Genomic DNA, 17,493 nt, shown 5'->3' with positions numbered 1-17,493 from the left:
AGAAATACCTCTATAGTGAAAAAGATAGGTTGGATGTCCTGGTAATTAATGACCACCTGCTCGGCTGCTCTTTTGGCTTGTTCTCTGGTCTCAGCCACAGTGGCACCAATAATCTGCCCCACACAGATGACCTGGAAAGGGCAAACAGACAAGACACTTCATTACCTTCATTACAATGTACCTGAAATGCAAAAAAAAAAAAAAAAAAACAACAACAAAAAAACACTGTTGATTGATATTAAAGCTTGAAACATCTAATCTGAGCTAGAAATAATTTAGTATTCAGATGGATCTCTAAACCAGAGAATGTTTATTGTAGTACCTCCTCTTCTGCAAAAAGCTCCTCTGGGTTGTTGAACCAGAGTCTTCGATTCTGACCAGGAACATCCTTGGCAGAGATGAAGGCGACCACTCCAGGCATGGCTAGAGCCACTGATGCATCTATAGAGCTGATGTGATGATAAAGTTGAGACAAGAATTTGATTCTCAAAGAAATATATATTTTTTAAGTGCATCCACTTGAAGAATGAATTAGTTAATAAGGCTGTCACATTTGTGAAAAAATCCTGTTCGATTTTTGAGACATAAGTGTTCATTGAATCGATTGTAAAATTGATTTTCCATGTCTAAAGACGTTTCCATTTTAAATGCCAAATAGGCAAATCCACGGACAACTAACAGGCATAAGGACTAACGTAAAAAGGGCGCTTGAGACACGCACAAGTCAGCTATATTCTTGATTTATTGGCGTGAAGTTTTGTGCTCAATGACAAACAGGAGTGCAACATTCTTGAAAAACAATAAGCAGAGTGCACTGCCATAACATCAATGAAAAACATTACTGCAGGCTTCAACATAGCTGTGTTTACGATTAGAAATGTCAAACAAATTTCGCCTACATAGGCGATTGTAGACCGTAGCCGAATCTGTATCTGTATGCATGAGACTGTCTGAATACCGGCAGAATTCACATTTTTGTAGTAAAAAGAGACACATTATGCATAAGTATAATTTGCTGTTATGTAGCTATGCAGAGCCTGTAGTTGCTGTGTGATATGCGTTCGCTGCGACCGTATCGTGACGAGCTGGACACACTCCGAGAAAAGACTGTTAAAATCGAATCCCTATTTACGTTTTCGAAACTTGTGTTGGTTGGTCCGATCGATTGTGCAATCGATTTTCGAACGTAAAGTGACAGCCCTATTAGTTAAACAAGCTTGGGTACCTCCATTGATTCTACTGGGCTTTGGACTTAACATAGAGTGCACTCCCTTTAGTTAAACACATTAGTCTCTGGACACGAAGACCCTGCCCATAATCCTCCAGTAGACCCACCTACTCAGGTGAATATAAAGTCCAGACAGAATAGCTCACAGGCATCAAATCTCAGCACAGGAGCATCCTGAATATCTCCACACACTGAGGCAACATGGACACAAGAGCCTCCCTCTCCATTCTGCTGCTGCTTTTTGGCGTCGCCCAGGCGTCTCCTCTCATGGTAAGGTCCTTTCTAGTCTCTCCCTTAAACAATTAACAGTCCTCAAATGAGTCGTTTTAAACATCTCTGTTTCTACCACCAGGAGCAGATGTTTGATGGTGTGTTTGTATCAGAGCCTGAACCTGTGGACATCACTACAAGGATTTTAGAAACCAACAATGGTGAAGCATCTTGCTGATAAAGCCAGCAATGGGTCACATTTCTAAAAAGTGTCGGGATTTATGAATATATTGCATTATTTCATCAATATATTGCTCTTCAAATACAGGATCTTCTGAGCTCTTGATTGAAGGAGATCTGCTGTTTCCCAAAACCAGAAATGCTCTCTACTGCCTCAACAACAACTGTTTCTGGAAGAAAAACTCTAGCAACATAGTGGAGGTCCCTTACATAGTGAGCAGGGAATTCTGTACGTGAATCTCCTTTATTCATTGAACATATCTATGATTCATTTAGATGCCATTTTAAACCTGTGGACCCTTTTTGCAGCCAATTTGGACAAATCAGTGATTGCGAGCGCCATGTCGGTCTTTCACGCCAAAACCTGCATCCGCTTTGTGGCCAAATCATCTCAGACCGACTACATCAGTATTGAGAACAAAGATGGGTAAGAACAATCATACTATACCAACAAGAAACATTTAACAGACCTTTAACAGATCAATATTTAACCACTTTATTTCCTCTCTCCTCTCAGGTGCTTCTCTGCTCTAGGTAGAACTGGTGGCAAACAGGTGGTCTCCCTCAAAAGGGACGGCTGCATTTACAATGGCATCGTACAACATGAGCTCAATCATGCCCTGGGCTTTTACCACGAGCAAACCAGGAGCGATCGTGACAAGTATGTCAGAATCAACTTTGAGAACATCTCTCCTGATATGGCCTACAACTTCCAGAAACAGAACACCAACAACCAAAACACTCCATACGACTACGGCTCCATCATGCACTATGGAAGAACTGCCTTCGCCATTCAGCCCTGGCTGGAAACCATCACTCCCATTCCTGATGCGACTGTGCAAATCGGACAGAGGCAGGGATTGTCCAAAATTGACGTTCTGAGGATTCAGAAGCTGTATGGATGCTGATGATGAGGCTTGCACACATACTTTTATATAGTTCATGTGTCTGTAGATGAATAATGTAATGAGATTATGTTTCTGTATTTTAATGGTGTTGGATTTCTGAAATGTGTGATTGTGTTGGGTTGGGAAAAATAAAGCTACACTGCAAGACAAAATCATGCTTTATTTGTGATTCAATGTCAAGGTTAAGAAAGTGTTTGATGGTAGCATTAAAGGTGTCATAGTATTAAGCTTCTCCTGCAGCCTAATTAAAGCCACCTGGTTTAACCTTAGGAGAACTGGAGGACTGGGCACAGTATATGATTTATACATTTCAACAAAATAACTTTTTTTTTGTGTGTGTGGCAAAATGTTATAATGTAGATTTTGGAAAGATTTTTGAGATTTAGTTCTGGTGTAATCATATGTTCAGAGCTGAAAAGGGAGTTTTTCCATTTGATACCTCAATTTTAAAGACCTTTATTGTGCCGAGACCCTCTTCTGGAGTCAGTCGCTCTTGCATCCTCTAGTAAAATAAATTCAACTTTCAAAGTTGCCAAAGATTGAGAAAGTCACAAGCAGACATAAATCTGATCACCTGAAGCACAAAGTAAGCCAAAGATGCAGTTCTAGACATTGCGTGAAGTTTTGGTGCAAATAAGGGCTGCGTTCACAATGAACTTTGGTTCTAGAAAATTGTCGGGGAGCATTCTATGTGAATACAAGCCAGAGCCAGAATGCTGGAAAATTCGGCACTCATACAAGACCCTAGTAATATTACTGGGATAAATCGTGGAAAATATCAGTGTGAAAAGAGCCAGAGCCGATGCCGTGTCGGGTGTGTGTTGCAGTGATGATGTTAGTTATTGTGGAACTATTTGACTGGAGGAAAACAGTTAAAAAAATTGCATATTGACAAAGATACAAGAAAATAACAATTGCTACAAGCAAGAGTGATATCAAGATCAGGGATCTACTTCCTATCCATGGAGGTGACAAATGAACAAGCAGCTTAATGATACCATACACAATGTTATTGTTTGCTGGGGGATAACAAAATTATAAGAGCAGGACTTTTGAACACGTACGTTACACGACAGACGGGAACGCTCTGGCATTGTCGATGAACAAAATCACTCAATGTAAGAGCAGTTACCAGAAAACATTTTTCCCCCAGAATCTCTACGTAAATGAGATTCAGAACTTCTTGTCTGTGATGTTAAGATCAAAATAAAATTAGAGCAATTTTTCTGCTGTATTGCAAAAACTGATTATAACATCTGGACTACAAAATAAAATACACAACTTCTGTAAAATCGAATTAGAAACTTTTTTGATCAAAACTTTAAATCTCAAAGAGTTGAAATGTGACTTGTCTTTAACTAGTAGTGGTGTACAGTTTAATGTGTAAAATGCAGTAGCATTGTTATGCATAGTTAAACGATTAAACTACTTTACTAATCAGCAAGGTGGTTTTGACACTGTTTGAAATCATTTTGCTTTTCAGTAACAAAACAATTATGTCAATTAAGAAGCGGTGTAGTGCTATGAAATACTACATTTCTCATGAAAATATTTTAGCAATTCACAGTAACTGTCCAATTTTCCCAGTTAAATCAAAAGCTTTCAGTTTAGCTATAAGCAAATTCTTTTCTATTAAATAACTCGTTGTCCATCTTGCTAATATTTTTGGGGTCGTTTACTAATCTCTATAGTAAATTCAGATGGTCTCACAAATAAGGATTTATTTGTAATCTGCCTACAGAGCACATTTAAGGTATTGTGGACCATCCCTGTACACCACTGTCTTAGGGCACGTGGTAAAGTCCAAAAGCTACAGCGTGTCCATTTTAATAAATTAGTTAAACAAACTGAGGTATATTTTATGTTTTGGACCAACAGGCGAGGTCAGAGTTCCCTCCCTGTAGGCACACATTTTAGACTCTGGACACTAAGACCCTGCCCATAATCCTCCAGTAGACCCACCTACTCAGGTGAATATAAAGTCCAGACAGAATAGCTCACAGTCATCAAATCTCAGCACAGGAGCATCCTGAATATCTCCACACACTGAGGCAACATGGACACAAGAGCCTCCCTCTCCATTCTGCTGCTGCTTTTTGGCGTCGCCCAGGCGTCTCCTCTCATGGTAAGGTCCTTTCTAGTCTCTCCCTTAAACGATTAACAGCCCTCAAATGAGTCGTTTTAAACATCTCTGTTTCTACCACCAGGAGCAGATGTTTGATGGTGTGTTTGTATCAGAGCCTGAACCTGTGGACATCACTACAAGGATTTTAGAAACCAACAATGGTGAAGCATCTTGTAGATAAAGCCAGCAATGGGTCACATTTCTAAAAAGTGTTGGGATTTATGAATATATTGCATTATTTCATCAATATATTGCTCTTCAAATACAGGATCTTCTGAGCTCTTGATTGAAGGAGATCTGCTGTTTCCCAAAACCAGAAATGCTCTCTACTGCCTCAACAACAACTGTTTCTGGAAGAAAAACTCTAGCAACATAGTGGAGGTCCCTTACATAGTGAGCAGGGAATTCTGTACGTGAATCTCCTTCATTTGTTGAACATATCTATGATTCATTTAGATGCCATTTTAAACCTGTGGACCCTTTTTGCAGCCAATTCGGACAAATCAGTGATTGCGAGCGCCATGTCGGTCTTTCACGCCAAAACCTGCATCCGCTTTGTGGCCAAATCATCTCAGACCGACTACATCAGTATTGAGAACAAAGATGGGTAAGAACAATCATACTATACCAACAAGAAACATTTAACAGACCTTTAACAGATCAATATTTAACCACTTTATTTCCTCTCTCCTCTCAGGTGCTTCTCTTCTCTAGGTAGAACTGGTGGCAAACAGGTGGTCTCCCTCAAAAGGGACGGCTGCATTTACAATGGCATCGTACAACATGAGCTCAATCATGCCCTGGGCTTTTACCACGAGCAAACCAGGAGCGATCGTGACCAGTATGTCAGAATCAACTTTGAGAACATCTCTCCTGATATGGCCTACAACTTCCAGAAACAGAACACCAACAACCAAAACACTCCATACGACTACGGCTCCATCATGCACTATGGAAGAACTGCCTTTGCCATTCAGCCCTGGCTGGAAACCATCACTCCCATTCCTGATGCGACTGTGCAAATCGGACAGAGGCAGGGATTGTCCAAAATTGACGTTCTGAGGATTCAGAAGCTGTATGGATGCTGATGATGAGGCTTGCACACATACTTTTATATAGTTCATGTGTCTGTAGATGAATAATGTAATGAGATTATGTTTCTGTATTTTAATGATGTTGGATTTCTGAAATGTGTGATTGTGTTGGGTTGGGAAAAATAAAGCTACACTGCAAGACAAAATCATGCTTTATTTGTGATTCAATGTCAAGGTTAAGAAAGTGTTTGATGGTAGCATTAAAGGTGTCATAGTATTAAGCTTCTCCTGCAGCCTAATTAAAGCCACCTGGTTTAACCTTAGGAGGACTGGGCACAGTATATGATTTATACATTTCAACAAAATAACTTTTTTGTGTGTGTGTGGCATAATGTTATAATGTAGATTTTGGAAAGATTTTTGAGATTTAGTTCTGGTGTAATCATATGTTCACAGCTGAAAAGGGAGTTTTTCCATTTGATACCTCAATTTTAAAGACCTTTATTGTGCCGAGACCCTCTTCTGGAGTCAGTCGCTCTTGCATCCTCTAGTAAAATAAATTCAACTTTCAAAGTTGCCAAAGATTGAGAAAGTCCCAAGCAGACATAAATCTGATCACCTGAAGCACAAAGTCAGCCAAAGATGCAGTTCTAGACATGGCGTGAAGTTTTGGTGCAAATAAGGGCTGCGTTCACAATGAACTTTGGTTCTAGAAAATTGTCTGGGAGCATTCTATGTGAATACAAGCCAGAGCCAGAATGCTGGAAAATTCGGCACTCATACAAGACCCTAGTAATATGACTGGGATAAATCATGGAAAATATCAGTGTGAAAACAGCCAGAGCCGATACCGTGTCGGGTGTGTGTTGCAGTGATGATGTGAGTTATCGTGGAACTATTTGACTGGAGGAAAACAGTTAAAAAAATTGCATATTGACAAAGATACAAGAAAATAACAATTGCTACAAGCAAGAGTGATATCAAGATCAGGGATCTACTTCCTATCCATGGAGGTGACAAATTAATAAGCAGCTTAATGATACCATACACGATGTTATTGTTTGCTGGGGGATAACAAAATTATAAGAGCGGGACTTTTGAACACGTACGTTACACGACAGACGGGAACGCTCTGGCATTGTAGATGAACAAAATCACTCAATGTAAGAGCAGTTACCAGAAAACATTTTTCCCCCAGAATCTACGTAAATGAGATTCAGAACTTCTTGTCTGTGATGATAAGATCAAAATAAAATTAGAGCAATTTTTCTGCTGTATTGCAAAAACTGATTATAACATCTGGACTACAAAATAAAATACACAACTTCTGTAAAATCGAATTAGAAACTTTTTTGATCAAAACTTTAAATCTCAAAGAGTTGAAATGTGACTTGTCTTTAACTAGTAGTGGTGTACAGTTTAATGTGTAAAATGCAGTAGCATTGTTATGCATAGTTAAACGATTAAACTACTTTACTAATCAGCAAGGTGGTTTTGACACTGTTTGAAATCATTTTGCTTTTCAGTAACAAAACAATTATGTCAATTAAGAAGCGGTGTAGTGCTATGAAATACTACATTTCTCCTGAAAATATTTTAGCAATTCACAGTAACTGTCCTATTTTCCCAGTTAAATCAAAAGCTTTCAGTTTAGCTATAAGCAAATTCTTTTCTATTAAATAACTCGTTGTCCATCTTGCTAATATTTTTGGGGTCGTTTACTAATCTCTATAGTAAATTCAGATGGTCTCACAAATAAGGATTTATTTGTAATCTGCCTACAGAGCACATTTAAGGTATTGTGGACCATCCCTGTACACCACTGTCTTAGGGCACGTGGTAAAGTCCAAAAGCTACAGCGTGTCCATTTTAGTGAATTAGTTAAACAAACTGAGGTATATTTTATGTTTTGGACCAACAGGCGAGGTCAGAGTTCCCTCCCTGTAGGCACACATTTTAGACTCTGGACACTAAGACCCTGCCCATAATCCTCCAGTAGACCCACCTACTCAGGTGAATATAAAGTCCAGACAGAATAGCTCACAGGCATCAAATCTCAGCACAGGAGCATCCTGAACATCTCCACACACTGAGGCAACATGGACACAAGAGCCTCCCTCTCCATTCTGCTGCTGCTTTTTGGCGTCGCCCAGGCGTCTCCTCTCATGGTAAGGTCCTTTCTAGTCTCTCCCTTAAACGATTAACAGTCCTCAAATGAGTCGTTTTAAACATCTCTGTTTCTACCACCAGGAGCAGATGTTTGATGGTGTGTTTGTATCAGAGCCTGAACCTGTGGACATCACTACAAGGATTTTAGAAACCAACAATGGTGAAGCATCTTGTAGATAAAGCCAGCAATGGGTCACATTTCTAAAAAGTGTTGGGATTTATGAATATATTGCATTATTTCATCAATATATTGCTCTTCAAATACAGGATCTTCTGAGCTCTTGATTGAAGGAGATCTGCTGTTTCCCAAAACCAGAAATGCTCTCTACTGCCTCAACAACAACTGTTTCTGGAAGAAAAACTCTAGCAACATAGTGGAGGTCCCTTACATAGTGAGCAGGGAATTCTGTACGTGAATCTCCTTCATTCGTTGAACATATCTATGATTCATTTAGATGCCATTTTAAACCTGTGGACCCTTTTTGCAGCCAATTCGGACAAATCAGTGATTGCGAGCGCCATGTCGGTCTTTCACGCCAAAACCTGCATCCGCTTTGTGGCCAAATCATCTCAGACCGACTACATCAGTATTGAGAACAAAGATGGGTAAGAACAATCATACTATACCAACAAGAAACATTTAACAGACCTTTAACAGATCAATATTTAACCACTTTATTTCCTCTCTCCTCTCAGGTGCTTCTCTTCTCTAGGTAGAACTGGTGGCAAACAGGTGGTCTCCCTCAAAAGGGACGGCTGCATTTACAATGGCATCGTACAACATGAGCTCAATCATGCCCTGGGCTTTTACCACGAGCAAACCAGGAGCGATCGTGACCAGTATGTCAGAATCAACTTTGAGAACATCTCTCCTGATATGGCCTACAACTTCCAGAAACAGAACACCAACAACCAAAACACTCCATACGACTACGGCTCCATCATGCACTATGGAAGAACTGCCTTTGCCATTCAGCCCTGGCTGGAAACCATCACTCCCATTCCTGATGCGACTGTGCAAATCGGACAGAGGCAGGGATTGTCCAAAATTGACGTTCTGAGGATTCAGAAGCTGTATGGATGCTGATGATGAGGCTTGCACACATACTTTTATATAGTTCATGTGTCTGTAGATGAATAATGTAATGAGATTATGTTTCTGTATTTTAATGATGTTGGATTTCTGAAATGTGTGATTGTGTTGGGTTGGGAAAAATAAAGCTACACTGCAAGACAAAATCATGCTTTATTTGTGATTCAATGTCAAGGTTAAGAAAGTGTTTGATGGTAGCATTAAAGGTGTCATAGTATTAAGCTTCTCCTGCAGCCTAATTAAAGCCACCTGGTTTAACCTTAGGAGGACTGGGCACAGTATATGATTTATACATTTCAACAAAATAACTTTTTTGTGTGTGTGTGGCATAATGTTATAATGTAGATTTTGGAAAGATTTTTGAGATTTAGTTCTGGTGTAATCATATGTTCAGAGCTGAAAAGGGAGTTTTTCCATTTGATACCTCAATTTTAAAGACCTTTATTGTGCCGAGACCCTCTTCTGGAGTCAGTCGCTCTTGCATCCTCTAGTAAAATAAATTCAACTTTCAAAGTTGCCAAAGATTGAGAAAGTCCCAAGCAGACATAAATCTGATCACCTGAAGCACAAAGTCAGCCAAAGATGCAGTTCTAGACATGGCGTGAAGTTTTGGTGCAAATAAGGGCTGCGTTCACAATGAACTTTGGTTCTAGAAAATTGTCTGGGAGCATTCTATGTGAATACAAGCCAGAGCCAGAATGCTGGAAAATTCGGCACTCATACAAGACCCTAGTAATATGACTGGGATAAATCATGGAAAATATCAGTGTGAAAACAGCCAGAGCCGATACCGTGTCGGGTGTGTGTTGCAGTGATGATGTGAGTTATCGTGGAACTATTTGACTGGAGGAAAACAGTTAAAAAAATTGCATATTGACAAAGATACAAGAAAATAACAATTGCTACAAGCAAGAGTGATATCAAGATCAGGGATCTACTTCCTATCCATGGAGGTGACAAATTAATAAGCAGCTTAATGATACCATACACGATGTTATTGTTTGCTGGGGGATAACAAAATTATAAGAGCGGGACTTTTGAACACGTACGTTACACGACAGACGGGAACGCTCTGGCATTGTAGATGAACAAAATCACTCAATGTAAGAGCAGTTACCAGAAAACATTTTTCCCCCAGAATCTCTACGTAAATGAGATTCAGAACTTCTTGTCTGTGATGTTAAGATCAAAATAAAATTAGAGCAATTTTTCTGCTGTATTGCAAAAACTGATTATAACATCTGGACTACAAAATAAAATACACAACTTCTGTAAAATCGAATTAGAAACTTTTTTGATCAAAACTTTAAATCTCAAAGAGTTGAAATGTGACTTGTCTTTAACTAGTAGTGGTGTACAGTTTAATGTGTAAAATGCAGTAGCATTGTTATGCATAGTTAAACGATTAAACTACTTTACTAATCAGCAAGGTGGTTTTGACACTGTTTGAAATCATTTTGCTTTTCAGTAACAAAACAATTATGTCAATTAAGAAGCGGTGTAGTGCTATGAAATACTACATTTCTCCTGAAAATATTTTAGCAATTCACAGTAACTGTCCTATTTTCCCAGTTAAATCAAAAGCTTTCAGTTTAGCTATAAGCAAATTCTTTTCTATTAAATAACTCGTTGTCCATCTTGCTAATATTTTTGGGGTCGTTTACTAATCTCTATAGTAAATTCAGATGGTCTCACAAATAAGGATTTATTTGTAATCTGCCTACAGAGCACATTTAAGGTATTGTGGACCATCCCTGTACACCACTGTCTTAGGGCACGTGGTAAAGTCCAAAAGCTACAGCGTGTCCATTTTAGTGAATTAGTTAAACAAACTGAGGTATATTTTATGTTTTGGACCAACAGGCGAGGTCAGAGTTCCCTCCCTGTAGGCACACATTTTAGACTCTGGACACTAAGACCCTGCCCATAATCCTCCAGTAGACCCACCTACTCAGGTGAATATAAAGTCCAGACAGAATAGCTCACAGGCATCAAATCTCAGCACAGGAGCATCCTGAACATCTCCACACACTGAGGCAACATGGACACAAGAGCCTCCCTCTCCATTCTGCTGCTGCTTTTTGGCGTCGCCCAGGCGTCTCCTCTCATGGTAAGGTCCTTTCTAGTCTCTCCCTTAAACGATTAACAGTCCTCAAATGAGTCGTTTTAAACATCTCTGTATCTACCACCAGGAGCAGATGTTTGATGGTGTGTTTGTATCAGAGCCTGAACCTGTGGACATCACTACAAGGATTTTAGAAACCAACAATGGTGAAGCATCTTGTAGATAAAGCCAGCAATGGGTCACATTTCTAAAAAGTGTTGGGATTTATGAATATATTGCATTATTTCATCAATATATTGCTCTTCAAATACAGGATCTTCTGAGCTCTTGATTGAAGGAGATCTGCTGTTTCCCAAAACCAGAAATGCTCTCTACTGCCTCAACAACAACTGTTTCTGGAAGAAAAACTCTAACAACATAGTGGAGGTCCCTTACATAGTGAGCAGGGAATTCTGTACGTGAATCTCCTTCATTCGTTGAACATATCTATGATTCATTTAGATGCCATTTTAAACCTGTGGACCCTTTTTGCAGCCAATTCGGACAAATCAGTGATTGCGAGCGCCATGTCGGTCTTTCACGCCAAAACCTGCATCCGCTTTGTGGCCAAATCATCTCAGACCGACTACATCAGTATTGAGAACAAAGATGGGTAAGACCAATCATACTATACCAACAAGAAACATTTAACAGACCTTTAACAGATCAATATTTAACCACTTTATTTCCTCTCTCCTCTCAGGTGCTTCTCTTCTCTAGGTAGAACTGGTGGCAAACAGGTGGTCTCCCTCAAAAGGGACGGCTGCATTTACAATGGCATCGTACAACATGAGCTCAATCATGCCCTGGGCTTTTACCACGAGCAAACCAGGAGCGATCGTGACCAGTATGTCAGAATCAACTTTGAGAACATCTCTCCTGATATGGCCTACAACTTCCAGAAACAGAACACCAACAACCAAAACACTCCATACGACTACGGCTCCATCATGCACTATGGAAGAACTGCCTTCGCCATTCAGCCCTGGCTGGAAACCATCACTCCCATTCCTGATGCGACTGTGCAAATCGGACAGAGGCAGGGATTGTCCAAAATTGACGTTCTGAGGATTCAGAAGCTGTATGGATGCTGATGATGAGGCTTGCACACATACTTTTATATAGTTCATGTGTCTGTAGATGAATAATGTAATGAGATTATGTTTCTGTATTTTAATGGTGTTGGATTTCTGAAATGTGTGATTGTGTTGGGTTGGGAAAAATAAAGCTACACTGCAAGACAAAATCATGCTTTATTTGTGATTCAATGTCAAGGTTAAGAAAGTGTTTGATGGTAGCATTAAAGGTGTCATAGTATTAAGCTTCTCCTGCAGCCTAATTAAAGCCACCTGGTTTAACCTTAGGAGGACTGGGCACAGTATATGATTTATACATTTCAACAAAATAACTTTTTTGTGTGTGTGTGGCAAAATGTTATAATGTAGATTTTGGAAAGATTTTTGAGATTTAGTTCTGGTGTAATCATATGTTCACAGCTGAAAAGGGAGTTTTTCCATTTGATACCTCAATTTTAAAGACCTTTATTGTGCCGAGACCCTCTTCTGGAGTCAGTCGCTCTTGCATCCTCTAGTAAAATAAATTCAACTTTCAAAGTTGCCAAAGATTGAGAAAGTCCCAAGCAGACATAAATCTGATCACCTGAAGCACAAAGTCAGCCAAAGATGCAGTTCTAGACATGGCGTGAAGTTTTGGTGCAAATAAGGGCTGCGTTCACAATGAACTTTGGTTCTAGAAAATTGTCTGGGAGCATTCTATGTGAATACAAGCCAGAGCCAGAATGCTGGAAAATTCGGCACTCATACAAGACCCTAGTAATATTACTGGGATAAATCATGGAAAATATCAGTGTGAAAACAGCCAGAGCCGATACCGTGTCGGGTGTGTGTTGCAGTGATGATGTGAGTTATCGTGGAACTATTTGACTGGAGGAAAACAGTTAAAAAAATTGCATATTGACAAAGATACAAGAAAATAACAATTGCTACAAGCAAGAGTGATATCAAGATCAGGGATCTACTTCCTATCCATGGAGGTGACAAATTAATAAGCAGCTTAATGATACCATACACGATGTTATTGTTTGCTGGGGGATAACAAAATTATAAGAGCGGGACTTTTGAACACGTACGTTACACGACAGACGGGAACGCTCTGGCATTGTAGATGAACAAAATCACTCAATGTAAGAGCAGTTACCAGAAAACATTTTTCCCCCAGAATCTCTACGTAAATGAGATTCAGAACTTCTTGTCTGTGATGATAAGATCAAAATAAAATTAGAGCAATTTTTCTGCTGTATTGCAAAAACTGATTATAACATCTGGACTACAAAATAAAATACACAACTTCTGTAAAATCGAATTAGAAACTTTTTTGATCAAAACTTTAAATCTCAAAGAGTTGAAATGTGACTTGTCTTTAACTAGTAGTGGTGTACAGTTTAATGTGTAAAATGCAGTAGCATTGTTATGCATAGTTAAACGATTAAACTACTTTACTAATCAGCAAGGTGGTTTTGACACTGTTTGAAATCATTTTGCTTTTCAGTAACAAAACAATTATGTCAATTAAGAAGCGGTGTAGTGCTATGAAATACTACATTTCTCCTGAAAATATTTTAGCAATTCACAGTAACTGTCCTATTTTCCCAGTTAAATCAAAAGCTTTCAGTTTAGCTATAAGCAAATTCTTTTCTATTAAATAACTCGTTGTCCATCTTGCTAATATTTTTGGGGTCGTTTACTAATCTCTATAGTAAATTCAGATGGTCTCACAAATAAGGATTTATTTGTAATCTGCCTACAGAGCACATTTAAGGTATTGTGGACCATCCCTGTACACCACTGTCTTAGGGCACGTGGTAAAGTCCAAAAGCTACAGCGTGTCCATTTTAGTGAATTAGTTAAACAAACTGAGGTATATTTTATGTTTTGGACCAACAGGCGAGGTCAGAGTTCCCTCCCTGTAGGCACACATTTTAGACTCTGGACACTAAGACCCTGCCCATAATCCTCCAGTAGACCCACCTACTCAGGTGAATATAAAGTCCAGACAGAATAGCTCACAGGCATCAAATCTCAGCACAGGAGCATCCTGAACATCTCCACACACTGAGGCAACATGGACACAAGAGCCTCCCTCTCCATTCTGCTGCTGCTTTTTGGCGTCGCCCAGGCGTCTCCTCTCATGGTCAGGTCCTTTCTAGTCTCTCCCTTAAACGATTAACAGCCCTCAAATGAGTCGTTTTAAACATCTCTGTTTCTACCACCAGGAGCAGATGTTTGATGGTGTGTTTGTATCAGAGCCTGAACCTGTGGACATCACTACAAGGATTTTAGAAACCAACAATGGTGAAGCATCTTGCTGATAAAGCCAGCAATGGGTCACATTTCTAAAAAGTGTCGGGATTTATGAATATATTGCATTATTTCATCAATATATTGCTCTTCAAATACAGGATCTTCTGAGCTCTTGATTGAAGGAGATCTGCTGTTTCCCAAAACCAGAAATGCTCTCTACTGCCTCAACAACAACTGTTTCTGGAAGAAAAACTCTAGCAACATAGTGGAGGTCCCTTACATAGTGAGCAGGGAATTCTGTACGTGAATCTCCTTCATTCATTGAACATATCTATGATTCATTTAGATGCCATTTTAAACCTGTGGACCCTTTTTGCAGCCAATTCGGACAAATCAGTGATTGCGAGCGCCATGTCGGTCTTTCACGCCAAAACCTGCATCCGCTTTGTGGCCAAATCATCTCAGACCGACTACATCAGTATTGAGAACAAAGATGGGTAAGAACAATCATACTATACCAACAAGAAACATTTAACAGACCTTTAACAGATCAATATTTAACCCCTTTATTTTCTCTCTCCTCTCAGGTGCTTCTCTTCTCTAGGTAGAACTGGTGGCAAACAGGTGGTCTCCCTCAAAAGGGACGGCTGCATTTACAATGGCATCGTACAACATGAGCTCAATCATGCCCTGGGCTTTTACCACGAGCAAACCAGGAGCGATCGTGACCAGTATGTCAGAATCAACTTTGAGAACATCTCTCCTGATATGGCCTACAACTTCCAGAAACAGAACACCAACAACCAAAACACTCCATACGACTACGGCTCCATCATGCACTATGGAAGAACTGCCTTCGCCATTCAGCCCTGGCTGGAAACCATCACTCCCATTCCTGATGCGACTGTGCAAATCGGACAGAGGCAGGGATTGTCCAAAATTGACGTTCTGAGGATTCAGAAGCTGTATGGATGCTGATGATGAGGCTTGCACACATAATTTTATATAGTTCATGTGTCTGTAGATGAATAATGTAATGAGATTATGTTTCTGTATTTTAATGGTGTTGGATTTCTGAAATGTGTGATTGTGTTGGGTTGGGAAAAATAAAGCTACACTGCAAGACAAAATCATGCTTTATTTGTGATTCATTGTCAAGGTTAAGAAAGTGTTTGATGGTAGCATTAAAGGTGTCATAGTATTAAGCTTCTCCTGCAGCCTAATTAAAGCCACCTGGTTTAACCTTAGGAGGACTGGGCACAGTATATGATTTATACATTTCAACAAAATAAATTCTTTTTTTCTTTTTTTTTTTTTTTTGCGGCAAAATGCTATAATGTAGATTTTGGAAAGATTTTTGAGATTTAGTTCTGGTGTAATCATATGTTCACAGCTGAAAAGGGAGTTTTTCCGTTTGATACCTCAATTTTAAAGACCTTTATTGTGCCGAGACCCTCTTCTGGAGTCAGTCGCTCTTGCATCCTCTAGTAAAATAAATTCAACTTTCAAAGTTGCCAAAGATTGAGAAAGTCCCAAGCAGACATAAATCTGATCACCTGAAGCACAAAGTCAGCCAAAGATGCAGTTCTAGACATGGCGTGAAGTTTTGGTGCAAATAAGGGCTGCGTTCACAATGAACTTTGGTTCCAGAAAATTGTCGGGGAGCATTCTATGTGAATACAAGCCAGAGCCAGAATGCTGGAAAATTCGGCACTCATACAAGACCCTAGTAATATTACTGGGATAAATTGTGGAAAATATCAGTGTGAAAACAGCCAGAGCCGATGCCGTGTCGGGTGTGTGTTGCAGTGATGATGTTAGTTATCGTGGAACTATTTGACTGGAGGAAGAACAGGTAAAAAATTGCATATTGACAAAGATACAAGAAAATAACAATCGCTACAAACAAGAATGATATCAAGATCAGGGATCTACTTCCTATCCATGGAGGTGACAAATGAACAAGCAGCTTAATGATACCATACACGATGTTATTGTTTGCTGGGGGATAACAAAATTATAAGAGCGGGACTTTTGAACACGTACGTTACACGACAGACGGGAACGCTCTGGCATTGTAGATGAACAAAATCACTCAATGTAAGAGCAGTTACCAGAAAACATTTTTCCCCCAGAATCTCTACGTAAATGAGATTCAGAACTTCTTGTCTGTGATGTTAAGATCAAAATAAAATTAGAGCAATTTTTCTGCTGTATTGCAAAAACTGATTATAACATCTGGACTACAAAATAAAATACACAACTTCTGTAAAATCGAATTAGAAACTTTTTTGATCAAAACTTTCAATCTCAAAGAGTTGAAATGTGACTTGTCTTTAACTAGTAGTGGTGTACAGTTTAATGTGTAAAATGCAGAAGGATTGTTATGCATAGTTAAACGATTAAACTACTTTACTAATCAGCAAGGTGGTTTTGACACTGTTTGAAATCATTTTGCTTTTCAGTAACAAAACAATTTTGTCAATTAAGAAGCGGTGTAGTGCTATATGAAATGCTACATTTCTCCTGAAAATATTTTAGCAATTCACAGTAACTGTCCTATTTTCCCAGTTAAATCAAAAGCTTTCAGTTTAGCTATAAGCAAATTCTTTTCTATTAAATAAGTCGTTGTCCATCTTGCTAATATTTTTGGGGTTGTTTACCCATACACAAAAGAAATATATGTAAATATATTTTAAAGTGTCAAAAATATATGTGGCATATATTCCAAATACATTGACGTTGTCCACTTATATTTATCATTTTGTAATATATTCTGAAATATAACAAAAATATATGATGTTAAGTGTGAAATATATTTACATTTATAACATGTAATGTAAAATATATGACAAAATATATGGTCATAAAATGTTTAGCTTGCTAAAGAAGGGTCGAAAATGTATTTTGATCATAGTAATTCCTCTACCTTTTCCCCAATACACAACAGTAGGCTACCATATTTCACTACTGTATTATGGCACACAGCTATAATAAATACTGTACTTACATTTAAATGACTGCAATGTAAAATGACAGATAGTTGCTTTCCTAGGACTATT

At 38.9% G+C, this 17,493-nt stretch overlaps 6 protein-coding genes across 6 annotated transcripts in view; 5 read left to right on the top strand and 1 right to left on the bottom strand.

Annotated features, from left to right (window-relative positions):
• The window catches only part of aox5 (aldehyde oxidase 5), a 60,813-nt gene that overhangs the window by 4,725 nt on the left and 38,595 nt on the right, over positions 1-17,493 (bottom strand). Inside the window, exons 18-19 of the mRNA XM_079891283.1 lie at positions 323-449; positions 9-131 (exon numbers count right to left, since the gene is read on the bottom strand). Coding sequence (XP_079747409.1) covers positions 9-131; positions 323-449 — 250 coding nt within the window. The remainder of the gene's footprint in view (positions 1-8; positions 132-322; positions 450-17,493) is intronic.
• Positions 1,430-2,594, top strand: LOC307170219 (hatching enzyme 1.2-like; the record flags this gene model as incomplete). Its single annotated transcript, XM_079891286.1, has 5 exons — positions 1,430-1,498; positions 1,587-1,659; positions 1,767-1,907; positions 1,988-2,105; positions 2,196-2,594. 5 exons carry the CDS (start codon positions 1,430-1,432, stop codon positions 2,584-2,586), a joined length of 792 nt encoding a protein of 263 aa, XP_079747412.1. The 3' UTR covers positions 2,587-2,594.
• Positions 4,643-5,799, top strand: LOC307170224 (hatching enzyme 1.2-like; the record flags this gene model as incomplete). Its single annotated transcript, XM_079891291.1, has 5 exons — positions 4,643-4,711; positions 4,800-4,872; positions 4,980-5,120; positions 5,201-5,318; positions 5,409-5,799. 5 exons carry the CDS (start codon positions 4,643-4,645, stop codon positions 5,797-5,799), a joined length of 792 nt encoding a protein of 263 aa, XP_079747417.1.
• LOC307170223 (hatching enzyme 1.2-like) lies at positions 7,825-9,001 on the top strand (the record flags this gene model as incomplete). Its single annotated transcript, XM_079891290.1, has 5 exons — positions 7,825-7,913; positions 8,002-8,074; positions 8,182-8,322; positions 8,403-8,520; positions 8,611-9,001. The coding sequence occupies exons 1-5, from the start codon at positions 7,845-7,847 to the stop codon at positions 8,999-9,001; spliced, it is 792 nt and encodes a 263-aa protein (XP_079747416.1). The 5' UTR covers positions 7,825-7,844.
• On the top strand, positions 11,049-12,213 carry LOC307170222 (hatching enzyme 1.2-like; the record flags this gene model as incomplete). The annotated part of the gene is made up of 5 exons (XM_079891289.1): positions 11,049-11,117; positions 11,206-11,278; positions 11,386-11,526; positions 11,607-11,724; positions 11,815-12,213. The coding sequence occupies 5 exons, from the start codon at positions 11,049-11,051 to the stop codon at positions 12,203-12,205; spliced, it is 792 nt and encodes a 263-aa protein (XP_079747415.1). The 3' UTR covers positions 12,206-12,213.
• Positions 14,253-15,549, top strand: LOC307170221 (hatching enzyme 1.2-like; the record flags this gene model as incomplete). The annotated part of the gene is made up of 5 exons (XM_079891288.1): positions 14,253-14,321; positions 14,410-14,482; positions 14,590-14,730; positions 14,811-14,928; positions 15,019-15,549. The coding sequence occupies 5 exons, from the start codon at positions 14,253-14,255 to the stop codon at positions 15,407-15,409; spliced, it is 792 nt and encodes a 263-aa protein (XP_079747414.1). The 3' UTR covers positions 15,410-15,549.

This window comes from Squalius cephalus, assembly GCF_949319135.1.
Source record: "Squalius cephalus genome assembly, chromosome: 13".
Taxonomy (NCBI): Eukaryota; Metazoa; Chordata; class Actinopteri; order Cypriniformes; family Leuciscidae; genus Squalius; species Squalius cephalus.
This window is presented reverse-complemented; position numbering and strand designations above follow the sequence as displayed.